General features: G+C 46.4%; 1 protein-coding gene across 13 annotated transcripts in view; it reads left to right on the top strand.

Annotated features, from left to right (window-relative positions):
* Window positions 1-20,057, top strand: part of LOC106581247 (unconventional myosin-XVIIIa) — a 182,775-nt gene that overhangs the window by 69,980 nt on the left and 92,738 nt on the right. For 5 of the 13 annotated variants that reach the window (XM_045703879.1, XM_045703873.1, XM_045703874.1 and 2 more), the window contains 13 exons: window positions 872-2,590; window positions 3,789-3,899; window positions 4,254-4,316; window positions 5,188-5,253; window positions 6,333-6,398; window positions 8,019-8,106; window positions 8,400-8,506; window positions 10,291-10,467; window positions 11,037-11,247; window positions 13,699-13,841; window positions 13,932-14,032; window positions 14,200-14,263; window positions 14,498-14,642. In XM_045703879.1, the coding sequence (XP_045559835.1) occupies window positions 872-2,590; window positions 3,789-3,899; window positions 4,254-4,316; window positions 5,188-5,253; window positions 6,333-6,398; window positions 8,019-8,106; window positions 8,400-8,506; window positions 10,291-10,467; window positions 11,037-11,247; window positions 13,699-13,841; window positions 13,932-14,032; window positions 14,200-14,263; window positions 14,498-14,642 (3,061 nt within the window). The remainder of the gene's footprint in view (window positions 1-871; window positions 2,591-3,788; window positions 3,900-4,253; window positions 4,317-5,187; window positions 5,254-6,332; window positions 6,399-8,018; window positions 8,107-8,399; window positions 8,507-10,290; window positions 10,468-11,036; window positions 11,248-13,698; window positions 13,842-13,931; window positions 14,033-14,199; window positions 14,264-14,497; window positions 14,643-20,057) is intronic. The other 8 variants (XM_014163171.2, XM_014163170.2, XM_014163172.2 and 5 more) reach the window with 6 other exon arrangements.

Here is a 20,057-nt window from a genome sequence, read left to right as displayed (position 1 = left end):
GAGACATGTCAGGTACTGTAGTGACTGGAGCATAGGAGGAGGGGAGGATGAGACACTAAAGCAGGTTATTATTGCATTCAAGTGTTACTTTCCTTCAGAAGTGTTGGTTAGCCTCTTAGGTGGAGGTAGGCTCTGTCTGTGGAGGGCAGTGTAATGTGTTGGGTTATAACAAGGTCTGTAGGAAGGCAGGGATATTCAAGTGTAAAATACTAGGGGAAAGATAGGAATGTGTGTCATTGGCACAATGCTCAGTTAGTGTGGGGAGGGAGGTTAGGAAGGACAGTGTGTTTGGCACGATGCTCAGTTAGTGTGGGGAGGGAGGTTAGGAAGGACAATGTTAGTGTGTGATATGCAGCTGGGAGAAAGATTCTGCACAGGTGTGTGTGTTTGAGGGATATAGCAGGATTTGCTTGCAGCTGAGCGAAGGTGTGGGTCATTAGATCTTTCATTAGAAGCGCGGTGCTCCAGTGCAGAGAGGGGGCCAAGAGGGGGCCAAGTCAGCATACCTCTGCTATCTCAGTCTGAAACCTCCACGCACCACCTCTCATATCAACCCATCCTGTTCTATTTCAGGACCTAGGCAGGCATGTGGCAGTTGGGTGAGCATAACAGCACGCCTGTCCAGGAGAGCAAACAAACACAGTAGCTACAATCCTGCTAATGCTTAGGACCTGTGATCCCTTTGGTCAACCATACATACACTATCAGACGATCCAGACAAACACAGGGCTGCTCAGATAAAGTTTTTGGTTGAGTAACCAAATTGGAGTTTGCATAGGCTTTAAGCTGAAGTGAGTTTACTTTAAGTCTGTTCTGGTTTCTCCTCATGTGTCTTGCTGCTCTGCTCTTTCCCTCCCTGCTGTGTGAGTAGTCAGACAGCGACAGTGGCAGTATGAGTATCCGCTCCCAGTCCGTGCCCTGTCTGGAGCCTGGCAGGGGCCTACTCCGCACCAAAAGCCCTGAGCTGGCCAAGACACCGCCTGGGGTCAGGGTCAGGAGTCCCTCACCACCCAGGGTACGCAGGGCCGTAAAGGTCCCTGAACGCTTCAAAAGTCCAGTGCTTCCGATCCAGACGCCAGCACAACGCTTCAGGAGCCCTGACCCATGCAGAGATTCCATGATTAGCCCTGAGCCTGTGCTGAACGGGAACAGCAAGCCCAACGGATCCGTTAATGGAAGTGCCGTCAATGGAAGCTCTGCCAACGGCAGTGCCAACCAGCCAGACCTGGACAACGATGATCAGAGCCTTACCCGCAAGAAGGTTGTGAAGGTGGTACGTCGAGTGGTGAGGAAGGTACTACCTGCAGAAGAAGAGGATGCTCCAGCTCCTGAGCCTACCAAACCTGCCCCTGAACCTCCTAAATTGGTGCTATCGCAAGCGCCAACATCTGTGCCCAAGGTCCCAAAGGTTCCACTGTTCTCTTTCAAGCACGACACCATCAAGACAGAGGAGAAGGACAATATATCAGCTGGGCTGGCCAGCCTCATGGTCCGCGGGAGGACCAGGGACCGCCCTCGCACACGCAAAGATGGGCCACCTGAAAAAAAACAAGAGGAAGTGGTGAAAAGAAAGGAAAAAGAAAGTCCAAAGTTGGTTGATATTAAATCTAGCCTTAAAGTCGGCCTAGTTTCAAAACCGGAGGATAAGACTCACGTGTTGGCTGCACCTGCCAAAGTTCCTCCTACTGCTTCTACTTTGACCTCGGTTCCCCCCAAGTCTGCACCCGCAGGCTTCATCCCTGCCTCAAAGCCTTCCTCGCTCTCCCCTCCCGCAGGCTTCATCCCTGCCTCAAAGCCTTCCTCGCTCTCCCCTCCCGCAGGCTTCATCCCTGCCTCAAAGCCTTCCTCGCTCTCCCCTCCCGCAGGCTTCATCCCTGCCTCAAAGCCTTCCTCGCTCTCCCCTCCCGCAGGCTTCATCCCTGCCTCAAAGCCTTCCTCGCTCTCCCCTCCCGCAGGCTTCATCCCTGCCTCAAAGCCTTCCTCGCTCTCCCCTCCCGCAGGCTTCATCCCTGCCTCAAAGCCTTCCTCGCTCTCCCCTCCCGCAGGTTTCATCCCACCACCAAAATCAGCCTCCCTTTGCCCACCTGGTGGGTTTGTACCAGCATCAAAATCAGCCCTCCTTTGCCCAGCAAATGGGTTTGTACCAGCACCAAAATCTACCCCTCTTTCCTCTGCAGCAGGGTTTGCACCAACCCCAAAATACACTGCTGTTACTCCTTCAGTTATCACTGCAGCCCCCAAATCCTCTCCAGCCATTCCCCCATCATGCTTTGTCCCACCACTAAAATCGACCCATATGTCCTCACCTGCAAAATATACACCCCTTTCCCCATCTGCTGGTTTTGTCCCCTCTTATAAATCCTCCCCTGTCACTCCCCCTTCAGCATCCGTTCCCACCTCTAAGTCCTCCTCCAGTACTTCCGCTGCAGGGTTCGTCCCAGACCCCAAGGCCTCGCCTCTCTACCCTAACCCTCCCAAGTCCTCGGCTCTCTCCCCTCCTCCTGCCGTCATCACTCCCAAGGCGAGTACCCTCTCTCCACCACCGGAGTTCATCCCGCCCCCCAGACAGCCAGCCGTGAAGAAGCCTGAGGTAGGCTTACTGTCCACACTGCATGGACCACTTTTGAGACCACTGTGTGAAAAACCGGATGTTAATTGCTAATGCACAAACAGCACTTTTTGCATCTCCATGATAACTCCAGTCATTTTTGTGTGTGTGTGGGTGTTATTTTAACTAACTTCACTTATCTTGTTGAGGTCTCTACTTGTTAACAGAGTTTCAGCTACATTTTGGTGCTACGATGGGCCCAGCCTGCCAAATTGCTCTCAACTCCGTATTGAAGTAATTTGTTTCTCCAGAACTTTCTCATCTGCACATAGTCAGTTTATTTCTCAGTCTGTCTAAGGGTGCAGTCTCATGGGGCTGAAGCTTTTGTTGTGTTCGATGCTCTGATACCAGCTCCATCTCTCTCTGAGTTTGTCATGGGGGATGGAGCCTGTCTCACACAGCTCTCCTTCCTCACATGTCTCTCCTCTGAGACGCCAGGGCTGCTGAAACAGCTTCCAGCAAAACAAACAACAAGTTCAGTAGCTTTTTCCCCCAGCCTCAACCCAAGAGACCCTGCTGTCATCTGCAGCTTAGAAACATTGTTTATTGAGGTTAGCCTGTGGGGGGGTTTCCAAAGGAGGAAAAAGCATATCGGGGTGGAATGTTCTGTTGCCGTGGCCTGGAGTTCCAGGGAGACCCGCAGAGCTAATTACTGATTGTGACATTGTCTTTCTGGGAAAAAAGTTCAAAGCTGCGCTGTAGCCGCTTTGGCAGGCTTTGGGATAAGAGAACTATCTATACATTTTGCAGGTGCCAGATATATTGAAAAGCTTTGGTCTTTTTGCTAGATTCTCGCTGAGTTTTGGCAATTACGGGCATCTCAGGGTCTTTGTTTACTTGGCTAGCTGACCACAGGCTGGCTTTGACCGCTACAGTGGCTATCTGAGTTTGCTATAGTTGTCTAAGGCTAAAGTTTGCTTGTGTATTGTTATCCAAGCTAGTTATAGTTTTTCTTGGCTTCGCCCTGTGCATTGAGATCTGAATGATACATCCACGAGCACAAGCACACCCACCGTAAGTAATGTACACACACATACAAGTAGTCCATAAGATAAAGAAATGATACAACCATGCTGAACAAACTCACAACAAGCCATGCTCTAGACGTCCAGAGTCTAGCTAAGGTAGTGAGCAAATCAACAGTCAACTTGGATGTGAAATCGTGTGTATCATTTTGAAGGTGAAGGCTTTGGCAGCCTCTCCCCTGTCCTCTGTTCCCATTGAGAAGGCTTCACCGCAGAACAATTCATCAACCGTTTCATCAAAGACTACCCCAACCATTACCCAAAAGGTGTGTGTGTGTGTGTGTGTGTGTGTGTGTGTGTGTGTGTGTGTGTGTGTGTGTGTGTGTGTGTGTGTGTGTGTGTGTGTGTGTGTGTGTGTGTGTGTGTGTGTGTGTGTTGGTGTGCCCCACAGCATTCACACAGGTCACTGTTGCTATGCTGTGGACATGAGGTATTGTAACCAAGTGTTTGTGAGTTCAGGATTGGCATGGCATCTAGCGAACATCTCATAGCATGAAAAGAAAGTACACATTTCTGTTGTCTATGAAGCAGTGTTGAGTGTTGAATGTGGTCCGGTAGAATAGTGCGCTTTGATAGCCTAGTAGTTTCAGAGCTCAACCTGTTGGTGATCTGACCTCCAGGAGGCGCCGCTCAGTCCCACTGAAGAGGCTCAGAGACGCCTGGAGAGGATCTTCACTGCGCCTGTAAAGACCCATCTTCCCTCCTTCCCTCCTTGTCTTTCTTTCTTTCTTTCTTTCTTTCTTTCTCGCACTCTCTTTTTCTCGCTCACCATTTCTCTATTATTTCCACTCCCTGGACTGCCTAGATGCATGCTTCTCCTCTCATGTGTTTCACTTGTTTAATCTTCACTTTCTTTCCTTCATTCATTTTAACAGGACACATTAACATTCCATAAATGCGTTTTAGAGGTGCTTATTTATTTTTCATGAACAAACCATCATGCTCTTTATCTCTGTCTCTCTGTTCTTCACTGGATGTTCAATCTTTATGCTGATAGCTAATAGTAATTTGAAATTTAATTTTTTGGCACATTTAATTCAAAGTACAGATTTATTCATTTGGGCCATATCCACTGCTTGGCTACCCAGATGTCTTGCTCCAGCCAAATGCTACGCCACGCCCACAGACGCTAGTTTCTTTTCCACAATCAATCTGGATCTTAGTACCTCCCCGACGAGTTCTAGAACGTAAACACAGAAACTGAGGGATTAGGCCAGAGCCTGATTAGTTAGAAATGGAACAAACGGCAATGATTTTATTTTTACAACATTTTGACATCACTACAAATGACTTTATTTATGGCAGTCTCAGACTGAAGTATGTATCGAACATAGAGCAGGGGAAGTATTCAGTTTGAGTTGTCAGGCAACCATATCCATGCATGACTGGGTTACTGCATTCTCATGTTCACTATTCATTCAACTAATTTTCTGTCTATGCTGCTTTCTTTTTCCATTCTTGTTTTGTCACCTGTCAAACATGATCTTTCTCTCCCTCCCTCTCTCTTTCTAATTGGTGCTTGGCTGCATCTTTCTGTGGCGGTTGTATGGATAGCTGGAGCCGGTGGTTCGTGCCTCAGTTCCGCTCCTTTCTCCGGCCCCAGCCCCAACCCCCCCTCAGGTAGTGTGGCCCCCAGGCGTCCCCTCTGGCGGCCTGGTTGGAGTGTGTGTTCGTGTGGCGTGTTGGAGTGTAAGCCTAGATTCCTCTTCTAAATTACCCCTCTCTCACCCTGCCTGTCTGTAAGGTTCATCTGTAATGGTGCTTGGTGTTTGCTCTTCCTCATTTGTTTCAGACCCCAAACTCTCTGATATTTGTCCCTGATATTACCTGGTTCAGTCCTTGCTTGCCCTTCCTGTTTTTGGAACACAGACGGTATTAAACAGTGATAGTGTCTAGAGGTATCAAGGGAAATCAAATGGACTTTGACCTGCATGGAAACTGACAAACCAACCCAGAGAAAGGACTTTAATGTGCCGTTTTTGTTTTGTCAATAGCATGGCAGTGGAATGGATGGCCGCATGTTTGTTTTCCCATTGTGGTGTCCAGTCGCCGTGTGAGGGAATGGCAGTGGGTGGGGGGTTATCGCGTCTGTATGTGATTTATGACTGTCAGGTGTTCCTGCCTCGTTGCTCTCTCTGTCATCCCTTTATGACATGATTAGCTCATCTCTCAGACATAGAGCCTGACCTCTCCTCGTTCTTTGCCATCCCCCAGTTTTTTCTGCACATTCCTCCCTGGTTTTAACCCTGATGACTTACATAATGTGCTTGTTACTTCAAATGGTAAAACACTGGTTTGATGATGTCTGATAATGTTTTCCATGTATGTCTCAAAACTCTAAACAAAACTTTTGAGAATAATGAAGGATTAGTTACTATTTAATTTGGACCAGATGAACAGAGGGTAATAGCCAACAAGCCTGGTCTTTGGCTCAAGCCGTGTTCATTCAGTCCATAAGTGAAAGGTCTGTATGGATATCTCTCTCCACCAGGATCACCACTATGCATTACTCTCTCTGCCCCCTATATATATATATATATATATATATATCTGTCTCTTCCAGCAGATGATGAAGGATGATGCCATGCTGGATATGCTTAATGTTTTGTGTTGTTTGGTGGATTGCTACCCATCTTTCCACTGTAGCTACTCTCTAACTATGACCTTTGACCCCTCCTCTCATGCATGCCGTCCTCCAGGGACAGGTGGACGAGGACCCCGTGGCCATCCTTCAGGTGTCTCACGCCGCTGCCCAACAACCCAAGGTCTGGCCTTTGCTGTGCCTGTGTGTAATTCACCCCCTCCACCTGCCACGTCCACCACTCCCACCACCGACCCCCTGGAGTGCTGTGTACTCTGTGTGTTGTGATCCATTGCAGTGTCACCTCCCACCCTTTCCCCCCACCAAACACACCTGCATAGTATTCACGCACAGCCAAGCCACCCGCACTCTTTTGGCCATCTTTCACCTAATTAGAAACATTTCAGGGGGAAATCAACACTCAAAATGAAGCTTTTTCGATAGCACTTAAGAAAGGTGGTTGTCTGGATTCCACAGGATCAATCATATCATCACATTTTGTCTCGTGTAGATGTCATTGCATGATGTCACTTCTCCATTAAGGAGGCAAAGAGACAGACGCTGCAAAACACATCACCTGATTGTGGCTGATTATACATTATTGGAAATAAGTTATATAGGCCTACATTTCACACAATGTGAATTTCATATGTTTTTATCCCCTGTGTTTATGTTTTACTTTATAATGTCTTGTTGTCATCCTTCAAGTCAGTCCCTAGCATTCGTTGTGTGTTGTGTTGCTGTGCTTGTGGATAGTGTATTTATTCCACTCATACTCCTCCCACCTCTCACCCAGCATGCTGTGTGTGACAGTGATGTGCATCCAGCAGTGTCTTTGACCAGATTCAGTTCACTGATAATTCATGTTCTCTGTCAGATGTCACTGCCTCCTGCTCTCTCTCTCTCTCTCTCTCTCTCTCTCTCTCTCTCTCTCTCTCTCTCTCTCTCTCTCTCTCTCTCTCTCTCTCTCTCTCTCTCTCTCTCTCTCTGTCTGTCTGTTTCTCTGTCTGTCTGTTTCTCTGTCTGTCTGTCTGTCTGTCTGTCTGTCTGTCTGTCTGTCTGTCTGTCTGTCTGTCTGTCTGTCTGTCTGTCTGTCTGTCTGTCTGTCTGTCTGTCTGTCTGTCTGTCTGTCTGTCTCTCTCTCTGTCTGTCTCTCTCTCTCTCTGTCTCTCTCTGTCTCTCTCTCTCTGTCTGTCTCTCTCTATGTCTCTGTCTGGCTGTCTGTCTCTCTCTCTCTGTCTCTCTCCCTCTCTCTCTCTCTCTCTCCCTCTCTCTGTCTGTCTCTCTCTCTCTGTCTCACATACACACACACACACAGCCGGAAGGAGCATGTCCAGTGGAGTGTGAGAGGCTTTGGGGAGGTCAAGCATGGTAACACGGAGCGGTCAGGCGTTTCTAGTCGACACGCCAAGCAGAGCTGAGCTGGAGAAATGTCTCTCTGTGATCTGGGACTCTGAACCTGATCCACCGGCCTCTCCAGCGCTCTGCCTTTCATCACATGTACTATTAGCAAGTCCACTGCATGCCCACTGTCAGCCCATTATCTCCAATGCTACTGGACAGAATTGTGTAACATGCTATAAGCTCTCAACCAGCTACTTTAAACACACGTGAGTGAATGTTATTGATGTGAACAGGTATGTTTGTAGGGAGCACATGTCCTCTCAAGTCTAAAGCCTCTCTGTGATTGAAAACTGCTGAGTCGTATCTACTTCAGCCACAGAAAGGCCCAGTGAAAGCTGACCTGGCCTAAGGTCATTGTTTTGCTGTGTGTGACTGTGGTCTTCTCCACAATCTCTTCCAGGTGAAGACAGAGGAGCAGATAGCCACAGAGCAGGCATGGTACAGCTCAGAGAAGGTCTGGCTGGTCCACAAGGATGGCTTCTCCCTGGGTAAGTTGGACCAGGAAGGATGCAGAGCTTTGGCCCTGCTAATTTTTACCATTGCTTTTAAACTATGGGTTATTGTTTTTTCCTGAAACCATGTCTGTGCACTGTGCACACTCCAACCAATAAGTTATATCCCAATAAGTTATTTGTGTGTGTGTGTGTGTGTGTGTGTGTGTGTGTGTGTGTGTGTGTGTGTGTGTGTGTGTGTGTGTGTGTGTGTGTGTGTGTGTGTGTGTGTGTGTGTGTGTGTGTGTGTGTGTGTGTGTGTGTGTGTGTGTGTGTGTGTGTGTCCATAGCGACACTGCTGAAGACTGAGGCGGGCTCTCTGCCAGAGGGGAAGGTGAAGATCAAACTGGAACATGACGGGACAATACTGGATGTAGATGAGGACGACGTGGAGAAGGTGGGGGGGAACTACACCTTCAATGGGGTGCATGTAGGGGAAAGATCCAAGATGGAGGGAGGGGGTCTTTGCACTCGTCAGTCATCCCGTCTGGAGCGTGCAGCAGTCACAGATGGTCAGCCCAGGCACAGGGGATTGTGGGACATCTGTGGAGAGGGGGACAGGTTAGAGGGGAAAAGGTGTGAGTTTGGCAGGCCTCGATCAGGTGACTCACACAGACATGGCACCAGGCCCAAATCACAGAGAGATCAGTGACAGGATGCTTTAAAAACTGTTTTGGCACAAAGCATCAAAAACCTCCCATCATTCACAACATGCTGTCTCCAAGACCTTGACTAGAGGATGTCTGCTCTGCTTTCAGGAGAAATCCCCACCTGGTGTTATAGACGGTCATTTAACTTGACTTTGAACAGTTAGTGTTTTCAAAGCGTCAAGGTCACCGTCTAATCATACATTTGAATCTGTTTGATTAAGGAAGTGCAAAGTGGGACCTGTCTGAGGTTGGAGGGAGACATCTGTTTTAATTGCATCAAAGGCTTGGCATTAGGTTCCTGGTGGCAAGTCATGGTGTGTCATACTAAATCTCTGCTCGACGTCTCTTAATACTGCTCCTCTACTCCTCAGTGAAACTCAAGACATTACCAGTCAGATTGCCAGTCTCAAATGGGTCCCTAGCCTCTACCCCTATAAAGTGCTCTTTGTTTAGATCAATCTGAAAAGATGAAATAGGTGTAGGCAACCTGGAGAAACTTCAAAAGGCATGTAGGCAACCTGGAGAAACTTCAAAAGGCATGTAGGCAACCTGGAGAAACTTCAAAAGGCATGTAGGCAACCTGGAGAAACTTCAAAAGGCATGTAGACAACCTGGAGAAACTTCAAAAGGCATGTAGGCAACCTGGAGAAACTTCAAAAGGCATGTAGGCAACCTGGAGAAACTTCAAAAGGCATGTAGGCAACCTGGAGAAACTTCAAAGGGCATGTAGGCAACCTGGAGAAACTTCAAAAGGCATGTAGGCAACCTGGAGAAACTTCAAAAGGCATGTAGACAACCTGGAGAAACTTCAAAAGGCATGTAGACAACCTGGAGAAACTTCAAAAGGCATGTAGACAACCTGGAGAAACTTCAAAAGGCATGTAGACAACCTGGAGAAACTTCAAAAGGCATGTAGGCAACCTGGAGAAACTTCAAAAGGCATGTAGACAACCTGGAGAAACTTCAAAAGGCATGTAGGCAACCTGGAGAAACTTCAAAAGGCATGTAGGCAACCTGGAGAAACTTCAAAAGGCATGTAGGCAACCTGGAGAAACTTCAAAAGGCATGTAGGCAACATGGAGAAACTTCAAAAGGCATGTAGGCAACCTGGAGAAACTTCAAAAGGCATGTAGGCAACCTGGAGAAACTTCAAAAGGCATGTAGGCAACCTGGAGAAACTTCAAAAGGCATGTAGACAACCTGGAGAAACTTCAAAAGGCATGTAGACAACCTGGAGAAACTTCAAAAGGCATGTAGACAACCTGGAGAAACTTCAAAAGGCATGTAGACAACCTGGAGAAACTTCAAAAGGCATGTAGGCAACTTGGAGAAACTTCAAAAGGCATGGTGGTAATCTTGGCAGATTTGAATTCTGTTATTGGTCATTTCTGTAAGCAGTCCCACTTCAGACAACCAGAGTCCCAGTATGTATGATGTTTTCATATTGCTGAGTGTACCTTTAATAAAGCTCTAGTATTACAACACTCCTCAGTCATTAATCGTTCACCTTTGACCTTTGCTGCTGTCCCAGGCGAACCCCCCGTCGTTTGACCGCTCTGAGGACCTGGCCTCGCTGCAGTACCTCAATGAGTCCAGTGTGATGCACTCTCTGCGGCAGCGCTACGGGGGAAACCTCATCCACACACACGCCGGGCCCAACATGGTCATCATCAATCCCCTCAGCGCTCCCTCCATGTACTCAGAGAAGGTGAGGAGAGAGGACACACAGCAGATACATATCTGCACACAGACACACACACACACGCATACCGGCTGACGCACGTTTCATGACCTTTGAGAACATATCTGTACCACTCCACTGACAGGAATCTGGTTTATTCTCTGTTAGAATGGTTTCATGCATGCTACTTAATGCTATTGTTGTTTGTGCATTTCCTTGCTATTATGTCATAGTATTTCCTGTTAGGGAGAGGAGGATGGATGAATTAAAACAGGAGAGATGACTGGGAGGATAGAGAGGGAAGTCTTCAGAGGTCCACAACATGACAATGAAATCCAATTATCCTAATGAGATTTAGAGGTTAGAGTATTGAGGAAGCCTGTAGTCTGTAATATCTACTTAACTCTCATCACTCATAACAAAACGAAACAAGACCTTACAGACAGGGTGCTTAGCTGGGAATGTGGCAATTTTAAGGACGCATGTACACACACACACACAAAGCCACTCTGAGGACCGTACAGGAGTCACTGTTGTGCACCTCTCTCTCCCCCATCTCTTCTCTCTCTCTCCCTCCCTCTCCTCGGTCCCATCAGGTGATGCACATGTTTAAGGGGTGCAGGCGAGAGGACACGGCACCTCACATCTACGCGGTGGCCCAGTCGGCCTACAGGAACCTGTTGACCACGCGTCAGGACCAGTCCATCGTGCTGCTGGGGAAGAGTGGCAGCGGCAAGACCACCAACTGTCAACACCTGGTCCAGTACCTGGTCTCCATCGCTGGCAGCACCGGAAAGATCTTCTCTGGTGAGAGAGTCCTCGGCTCTCTTTTTGGCCTGGTCCTGGACCTCTTTTCACCCAGCAAGCAGTAGAGATAATATTCATGGGTTTATGTCATTAAATGAAATGTAAAGCATGTTGAAGGACTGTTATAATCACCTTCCAGATGGTGGCTTGATTACTTAAGTGTTACCTAATGACCGGGGTGGCTTAAATTCACTTAATTACTCTATAGGTAATTTGTCTTAATAGCCTAATAGATAATTAAGCACATAATGTGCATGTGTTTGTAAACCGGAGGACATTCACTGAGTTGTTACTGATTAGATCAGTGTCAGCTAATTTACTGAGAATTCAGCAGAAATCCAGCCAGGTGCATTGGGTGTTAGTTAGTAGGGGAAGATAAAGAGCTGTTTCAACATGCCAGCCAGCCAGCCAGAGAGGTAGGCATGGGGGAGAGTGTAGGAGTGTTGATGAGAATTTGGAAGAGGAGGAGGAGGAGGGAGGGGCAGCTTGATGGAAGCTGGCTTCGAAACTTTGATTCGAAGATCGGTTGTGGTTGGCCCAGTATTCCAGGTGTGTGTGTGTGTGTTCGTGTGAGTATGTGCTCCTGTGCATTTGTGTATGTGTGCGCAGCTGTGTGTACTCCTGTGCGTATGTAGTGTGTGTGTGTGTGTGTGTGTGTGTGTGTGTGTGTGTGTGTGTGTGTGATGGATGAGGGGATCCCCTAATGATGCCCTGTGTAGCTGGGGGATAATTAGCAAAGCTTATCAAAACTCCTCAGCTTCTCCTGGTTAGCTGTAAGGGACTAATGAGAGCTCCAGAATCCAGCCACCAGCCACTACTAGACTAGACTGTTAAACAGGGGAGCTGCTGTGGAAGGTGCAGCAGGCTATATACACTACATGGTATGTGGACACCTGTTAGTTTCAACATCTCATTCCAAAATCATGGGCATTAATATGGAGTTGGTCCCCTCTTTGCTGCTATAACAGCCTCCACTCTTCTGGGAAGGCTTTCCACTAGATGTTGGAACATTGCTGTGGGGACCTGCTTCCATTCAGCCATAAGAGCATTAGTGAGGACGGGTGCTGATGTTGGGCGATTAGGCCTGGCTCGCAGTCAGTTTTCCAATTCATCCCAAAGGTGTTCGATGGGGTTGAGGTCAGGGCTCTGTGCAGTCCAGTCAAGTTCTTTTACACTGATCTCGAGAAACCATTTATGTATGGATCTCGCTTTGTGCACCGGGCATTGTCATGCTGAAACAGGAAAGGGCCTTCCCCAAACTGTTGCCACTGTATGCTGTAGCGTTAAGATTTCCCTTCACTGGAACTAAAGACCATTAATCCTTCTCCACCAAACTTTACAGTTGGCATTATGCATTCGGACAGGTAGCGTTCTCCTGGCATCCTCCAAACACAGATTCGTCAGTCAGACTGCCAGATGGTGAGGTGTGATTCATCACTCCAGAGAACACGTTTCCACTGCTCCAGAGTCCAATGGTGGAGAGCTTTACACCACTTCAGCCGACAATTGGCATTGTGCATGGGGATCTTAGGCTTGTGTGCGACTGCTTGGCCATGGAAACCCATTTCATGAAGCTCCAGACAAATAGTTATTGTGCTGACGTTGCTTCCAGAGGCAGTTTGGAACTCAGTCGTGATTGTTGCAACCGAGGAAAGACGATTTTTACGTGGTACACGCTTCAGCACTCAGTCCTGTACTGTGAGCTTGTGTGGCCTACAACTTCGCAGTTAAGCCATTGTTGCTCCTAGACCTTTCCACTTCACAATAACAGCACTTACAGTTCACCGGGGCAGCACTAACAGTGCAGTCATTTTCTGAACTGACTTGTTGGAAAGGTGGCATCCTATGACGGTGCCATGTTGAAATTCAGGTTTTTTGAAAGTCAGGGTAGTTGAGATTTTCTTCAGTACAGGCCATTCTACTGCCAATGTTGTCTATGGAGATTGCATGGCTGTGTGCTCAATTTTATACACCTGTCATCAACGGGTATGGCTAAAATTGCCGAATCCACTAATTTGAAAGGGTGACCACATACTTTTGGCCATGAGGTGTAAGTTTCACATACCTAGATTTACATTTGAGTCATTTAGCAGAAGCTCTTATCCAGAGTGCCTTACAGGAGCAATTAGGGTTAAGTGAGTCTGACTGGTAGCCCTACTCTTTAAGTAATGAGGCGTTCCTGCTCATCTTGATCTCAAAAGAGGGAAAGGAACTCCACTAAGAGAATAATTGACAAAGCCTAACTGACATGACATAACATGATTATCAAAGTAAGTCACAACATGGTAGTCTAATCCCCTCACAAATAGAACAGTATTGCATGTGAAATGCCAAAACACTGACATGATATTTGACATAAATAAAGCTTTTCTCTAACAGTCCTCTGTCCCCCTCGCTGTTCCCCCCTTCCTTCCTTCCTCCCTCCCGCCCTCTCTCCCTCCATCCCTGCAGGAGAGAAGTGGCAGGCAGTATACACCATCCTGGAAGCATTTGGGAACAGCTCCACCTCCATGAACACCAACGCCAGCCGCTTCTCTCAGATTGTCTCTCTGGACTTTGACCAGGCTGGCCAGGTGGCCTCCGCATCCATACAGGTAGGCAGTATCACGCACACACACGGTCATGGACACTGACATACGCACACACACATATTGACATCTTGTTGTCCTCTTCCTGTACCTAAGACCATGCTGCTTGACAAGCTGAGAGTGACCAAACGGCCAGAGACTGAGTCCACCTTCAACATCTTCTACTACATGATGTCTGGAGCTGACAGCACTCTCAGGTGAGCCCTCTACCACCTCTTAATTGGGATTGAATTGAAGTGGGTGGTTGCAGTAGATTGCAGAAGCTTGGTCTTGTGTATATAATCTTGTTCTCATGTTAAACTTGTGGTGTAAACTAGCTATTTACTGTGATTTCAACCTGTTCATTTCCCCTGTTTCCTCTCAGAACGGAGCTGCACTTTAACCACTTTGCAGAGAACAGCGCCTTCGGAATTGTGCCTCAGTCTAAAGTAAAATGCTGTTATTATGCTCTTATTATTATGTGTATTATATGTCCTTTTCTGAATTTTGTGTAAGACAACTAGAAAACTGTCTTAACTGTGCCCCTCATCTTCACTCCTTCTCCCTCCCTCCCTCCCTCCCTCCCTCCCTCCATCCCTCCCTCCCTCCCTCCCTCCCTCCCTCCCTCCCTCCCTCCCTCCCTCCCTCCCTCCCTCCCTCCCTCCCTCCCTCCCTCCTTGTAGCTGGAGGACAAACAGAAGTCATCTCAGCAGTTCACCAAGCTGCAGGCAGCCATGAAGGTGCTGGGCATCTCAGTGGAGGAGCAGAGGGCTCTGTGGCTCATCCTGGGGGCCATCTACCACCTGGGGGCAGCAGGGGCCACCAAAGGTAAGGACCCCTAGCCCTGTCCTACTCACTGTAGGATCTCTACTGGTCCACTACACTACTCACTGTTGAACTAATTGACTGAGAACTCTGCAGTAATCCAGCCATGTTAGGATGCTAGAAGTGTGTGTTAGTTAGTAGGGTAAGATAAAGTGCAGTTCCAACATGCCAGCCAGAGAGGTAGAAATGGGGTAGAGTGGATGTTAAAGGGATACGTTGGGATTTTGGCAATGAGGCCCTTTATCAACTTTCCCAGAGTCAGATGAACTCATGCATACCATTTTTATGTCTCACCTATTTTTATGTCTCGCTAATTAGCGCTAGCGCAATTGCTATCTAGCGTTAGCGCAATGACTGCAAGTCTACGGGGACTTCCAGTCATTGCACTAATGCTAGTTAGCATTGGCTCGCAAACTACCTACAGTCATTGCGCTAATGCTAGTTAGCATTGGCTCGCAAAGCTTCATACTGGACACAGAGACATAAAAATTGTATCCACAAGTTCATCTGACACTGGGTAAGTAGATACAGGGCCTCATTGCCAAAATCCCGAAGTATCCCTTCAAGAGTTTGGAAGAGGAGGTGGAGGAGGGGCAGGGGCAGGAGGGAGGGGCAGGTTGATCGTGTCCGCTCACTGTTTGCTGCGCCCACCAGGGATCTCTTATAAAGCTTTCAGTGATACATAAAAAAAAACATAACTATATATGAATGTACAGTTGAAGTTTACATACACCTTAGCCAAATACATTTATCTCAGTTTTTCACAATTCCTGACATTTAATCCTAATTAAAATTCCCTGTCTTAGTTCAGTTAGGATCACCACTTTATTTTAAGAATGAGAAATGTCAGAATAATAGTAGAGAGAATGATTTATTTCAGCTTTTATTTATTTCTTTCATCACATTCCCAATGGGTCAGAAGTTTACATATACTCAATTAGTATTTGGTAGCATTGCCTTTAAATTGTTTAACTTGGGTCAAATGTTTCGGGTAGCCTTCCACAAGCTTCCCACAATAAGTTGGGTGAATTTTGTCCCATTCCTCCTGACAGAGCTGGTGTAACTGAGTCAGGTTTGTAGGCCTCCTTGCTCGCACACGCTTTTTCAGTTCTGCCCACAAATGTTCTATGGGATTGAGGTCAGGGCTTTGTGATGGCCACTCCAATAATTTGACTTTGTTGTCCTTAAGCCATTTTGCCACAACTTTGGAAGTATGCTTGGGGTCATTTTCCATTTGGAAGACTCATTTGCGAGCAAGCTTTAACTTCCTGACTGATGTCTTGAGATGTTGCTTCAATATATCCACATAATTTTCCTCCTGATGATGCCATCTATTTTGTGAAGTGCACCAGTCCCTCCTGCAGCAAAGCACCCCCACAACATGATGCTGCCACCCCCGTGATTCACGGTTGGGATGGTGTTCTTCGGCTTGCAAGCGCCCCTCTTTTTCCTCCAAACATAACGATGGTCATTATGGCCAAACAGTTCTATTTTTGTTTCATCAGACCAGAGGACATTTCTCCAAAAAGTATGATCTTTGTCTCCGTGTGCAGTTGCAAACCGTAGTCTGGCTTTTTTATGGCGGTTTTGGAGCAGTGGATTCTTCCTTGCTGAGTGGCCTTTCAGGTAATGTCGATATATGACTCGTTTTTACTTTGGATATAGATACTTTTGTACCTGTTTCCTCCAGCATCTTCACAAGGTCCTTTGCTGTTGTTCTGGGAGTGATTTGCACTTTTTGCACCAAAGTACGTTCATCTCTAGGAGACAGAACACGTCTCCTTCCTGAGCGGTATGACGGCTGAGTGGTCCCATGGTGTTTATACTTGCATACTATTGTTTGTACAGATGAACGTGGTACCTTCAGGCTTTGTAAATTTCTCCCAAGGATGAACCAGACTTGTGGAGGTCTACAATTTGTTTTCTGAGGTCTTGGCTGTCTTCTTTTGATTTTCCCATGATGTCAAGCAAAGTGGCACTGAGTTTGAAGGTAGGCCTTGAAATGCAGCCACAGGTACACCTCCAATTGACTCAAATGATGTCAATTAGCCTATCAGAAGCTTCTAAAGCCATGACATCATTTTCTGGAATTTTCCAAGCTGTTTAAAGGCACAGTCAACTTAGTGTATGTAAACTTCTGACCCACTGGAATTATTAAAGTGAAATAATCTGTCTGTAAACAATTGTTGGTAAAATAATTTGTGTCATGCACAAAGTAGATGTCCTAACCAACTTGCCAAAACTATAGTTTGTTAATAAGAAATTTGTGGAGTTGTTGAAAAATGAGTTTTAATGACTCCAACATAAGTGTATGTAAACTTCTGACTTCAACTGTGTGTGTGTGTGTGTGTGTGTGTGTGTGTGTGTGTGTGTGTGTGTGTGTGTGTGTGTGTGTGTGGGGGGGGATATGAGTCCTTAACTGTAAGAAAGCTGAAGAATATATGCACATCCAGGTACTTTCCGCAGGGGCTGTAGTTGTAGGTGAACACACTGCTGCTCATGCTCCCAGGGGATTTTATTTATAACAACGTGTCGACCCTTAGGTCTTCATCAGGCATCCATATCCCAGGTGGGGGTGGAAGGTCCTATATATAGGGGCAGTACTCAGTGACATCCTAATTGAATGTTGTGTATATATATATATATATATATATCACTGCAAATATTGATCACATTCCTTGTGTACAGTATGATCATATCTTTTGATACATTGAATGTTATTATTGTGAACCTATGTTATAGATTTTTACCTCCTGTTTCAGGAAGTGATGTCACTGAGTACTGCCCGTATATATAAGACCTTCCACCCCCACCTGGGATATGGATGCCTGATGAAGACCTAAGGGTCGACACGCTGTTATAAATAAAATCCCCTGGGAGCATGAGCAGCAGTGTGTTCCTTTCTGTTTTCCTTTACTGTAAGGCAATTCATGCTTTGGAAGAACACACAGAAGTGTCATGATCAAAATTACTTTCCCCTGTGTTGTGTGTGTGTGTGTGTGTGTGTGTGTGTGTGTGTGTGTGTGTGTGTGTGTGTGTGTGTGTGTGTGTGTGTGTGTGTGTGTGTGTGTGTGTGTGTGTGTGTGTGTGTGTGTGTGTGTGTGTGTGTGTGTTTACAGTGTGTGCATGTGTTATTTCCCAGAGATAAGGAATACATACTCAAATGAAGTGCGATGGCGTCGTAAATTACATTTGCTTCTCAACCATGAGTGGTTTAATGAAATAATGAGTTGAAAGATATGAACAGGCCACACGCTGAGCCATTCACTAGGCCTCCGAGAGAGGAGCGCTAACTTTGTTCTCTCGCTGCGCACAAAGTCCTTTCAAGTTGTTTAATTTCTAAAACTGTTGGAGTGTTGAATGTGTGCAGATATTTCTGTTATGTTAATAAAGACCGGTATAATATCTGTGTCTCTGTGCTGCTAGTCTAGAGAATGTTTATTCATGCTCTCTGATATTGCCTCCCCCGCAGTCACAGACCTAGACGAATGTGGTAATGAACTTTTTAGAATCATTAGACTCCAGACTGCCTCGTCTCCATGGACTGTGTTCTCTGTGTGCGTGTGCGTGCATGTGTGCTGCTTGTCTTTCATATTCACAAGGCTGCAGAAGGGTTTTTGAGTTGGTTGGAATCATGAAGCGGGTGGGTGGTGGGCTGGGGGTAGACCAGTCTCATGTCAACAACAGTTGCCATGCTTGCACTCACTCACACATTCTGTCATGTCCCTACTGTCTGTTGTCTCAAATTTTTTATGTTTTATTCTCTCCCTCCCTCCCCCGCACTCTCTCTCTCTCTGACTCTCTCTCTCTCTGACTCTCTCCCTCTCTGACTCTCTCTCTCTCTCTGACTCTCTCTCTCTCTGACTCTCTCGTTCCATCTCTCTCTCACACCACACCCCATCTGCTACTACCGACACTATTACTGCTATTACTACTACTACTATACTGAACAAAAATATAAACGCAACATGTAAAGTGTTGGTCCCATGTTTCATGAGCTGAAATAAAAGATCCCAAAAATGTTCCATATGCACAAAGAAAGTATTTCTCTCAAATTTTGGGCACAAATTTGTTTACATCCCTGTTAGTGAACATTTCTTCTTTGCCAAGATAATCCATCCACCTGACAGGTGTGGCATATCAAGAAGCTGATTAAACAGCATGATCATTACACAGGTGCACCTTGTGCTTGGCACAATAACACTCCACTCTAAAATGTTCAGTTTTGTCACACAACACAATGCCACAGATGTCTAAAGTTTTGAGGGAGCTTGCAATTGGCAAGCTGACTGCAGGAATGTCCACCAGAGCTGTTGCCAGAAAATTTAGTGTTTGTTTCTCTACCATAAGCCACCTGCAACGTCGTTTTAGAGAATTTAGCAGTACGTCCAACTGGCCTTATAACCGCAGACCACGTGTAACCACGCCAGGACAGGACTTCCACATCTGGCTTCTTCACCTGCAGGATGGTCTGAGACCAGCCACCCGGACAGCTGATGAAACTGAGGAGTATTTCTGTCTGTAATAAAGCCCTTTTGTGGGGAAGAACTCATTCTGATTGGCTGGGCCTGGCTCCCCAGTGAGTGGGCCTATGCCCTCCCAGCCCACCCATGGCTGCGTTCCTGCCTAGTCGTGTGAAATCAGTAGATTAGGGCCTAATTTATTTATTTTAATTGACTGTTTTCCTTATATGAACTGTAACCAGTGGTGGAAAAAGTACCCAATTGTCATACTTGAGTAAAAGTAAAGATACCTTAATAGAAAATGACTCGAGTAAAAGTGAAAATCACTCAGTAAAATACGAATTGAGTAAAAGTCTAAAAGTATTTGGTTTTAAATATACTTAAGTAGTAAAAGTAAAAGTATAAATCATTTCAAATTCCTTATATTAAGCAAACCAGGCAGCACAATTTTCTTGTTTTTTTTTATTTACTGATAGCCAGGGGCACACTCAAACATAGTTTACAAACAAAGCATGTGTGTTTAGTGGTTCCGCCAGATCAGAGACAGTAGGGATGATCAGGGATGTTCACTTGACAAATGCATGAATTAAACCATTTTCCTGGTGTCACGTCCTGACCAGCAGAGGGTGTAGTTGTGTAGTATTTTGGTCAGGACGTGGCAGAAGATTTTACATTTACATTTAAGTCATTTAGCAGACGCTCTTATCCAGAGCGACTTACAAATTGGTGCATTCACCTTATGATATCCAGTGGAACAACCACTTTGCAATAGTGCATCTAAATCTTTTAAGGGGGGGGGGTTAGAAGGATTACTTTATCCTATCCTAGGTATTCCTTAAAGAGGTGGGGTTTCAGGTGTCTCCGGAAGGTGGTGATTGACTCCGCTGTCCTGGCGTCGTGAGGGAGCTTGTTCCACCATTGGGGTGCCAGAGCAGCGAACAGTTTTGACTGGGCT

Source organism: Salmo salar, chromosome ssa20, assembly GCF_905237065.1.
Source record: "Salmo salar chromosome ssa20, Ssal_v3.1, whole genome shotgun sequence".
Classification (NCBI taxonomy): domain Eukaryota; kingdom Metazoa; phylum Chordata; class Actinopteri; order Salmoniformes; family Salmonidae; genus Salmo; species Salmo salar.
The sequence above is the reverse complement of the archived record's forward strand: the minus strand, read 5'-3'. Positions and strand labels throughout refer to the sequence as shown.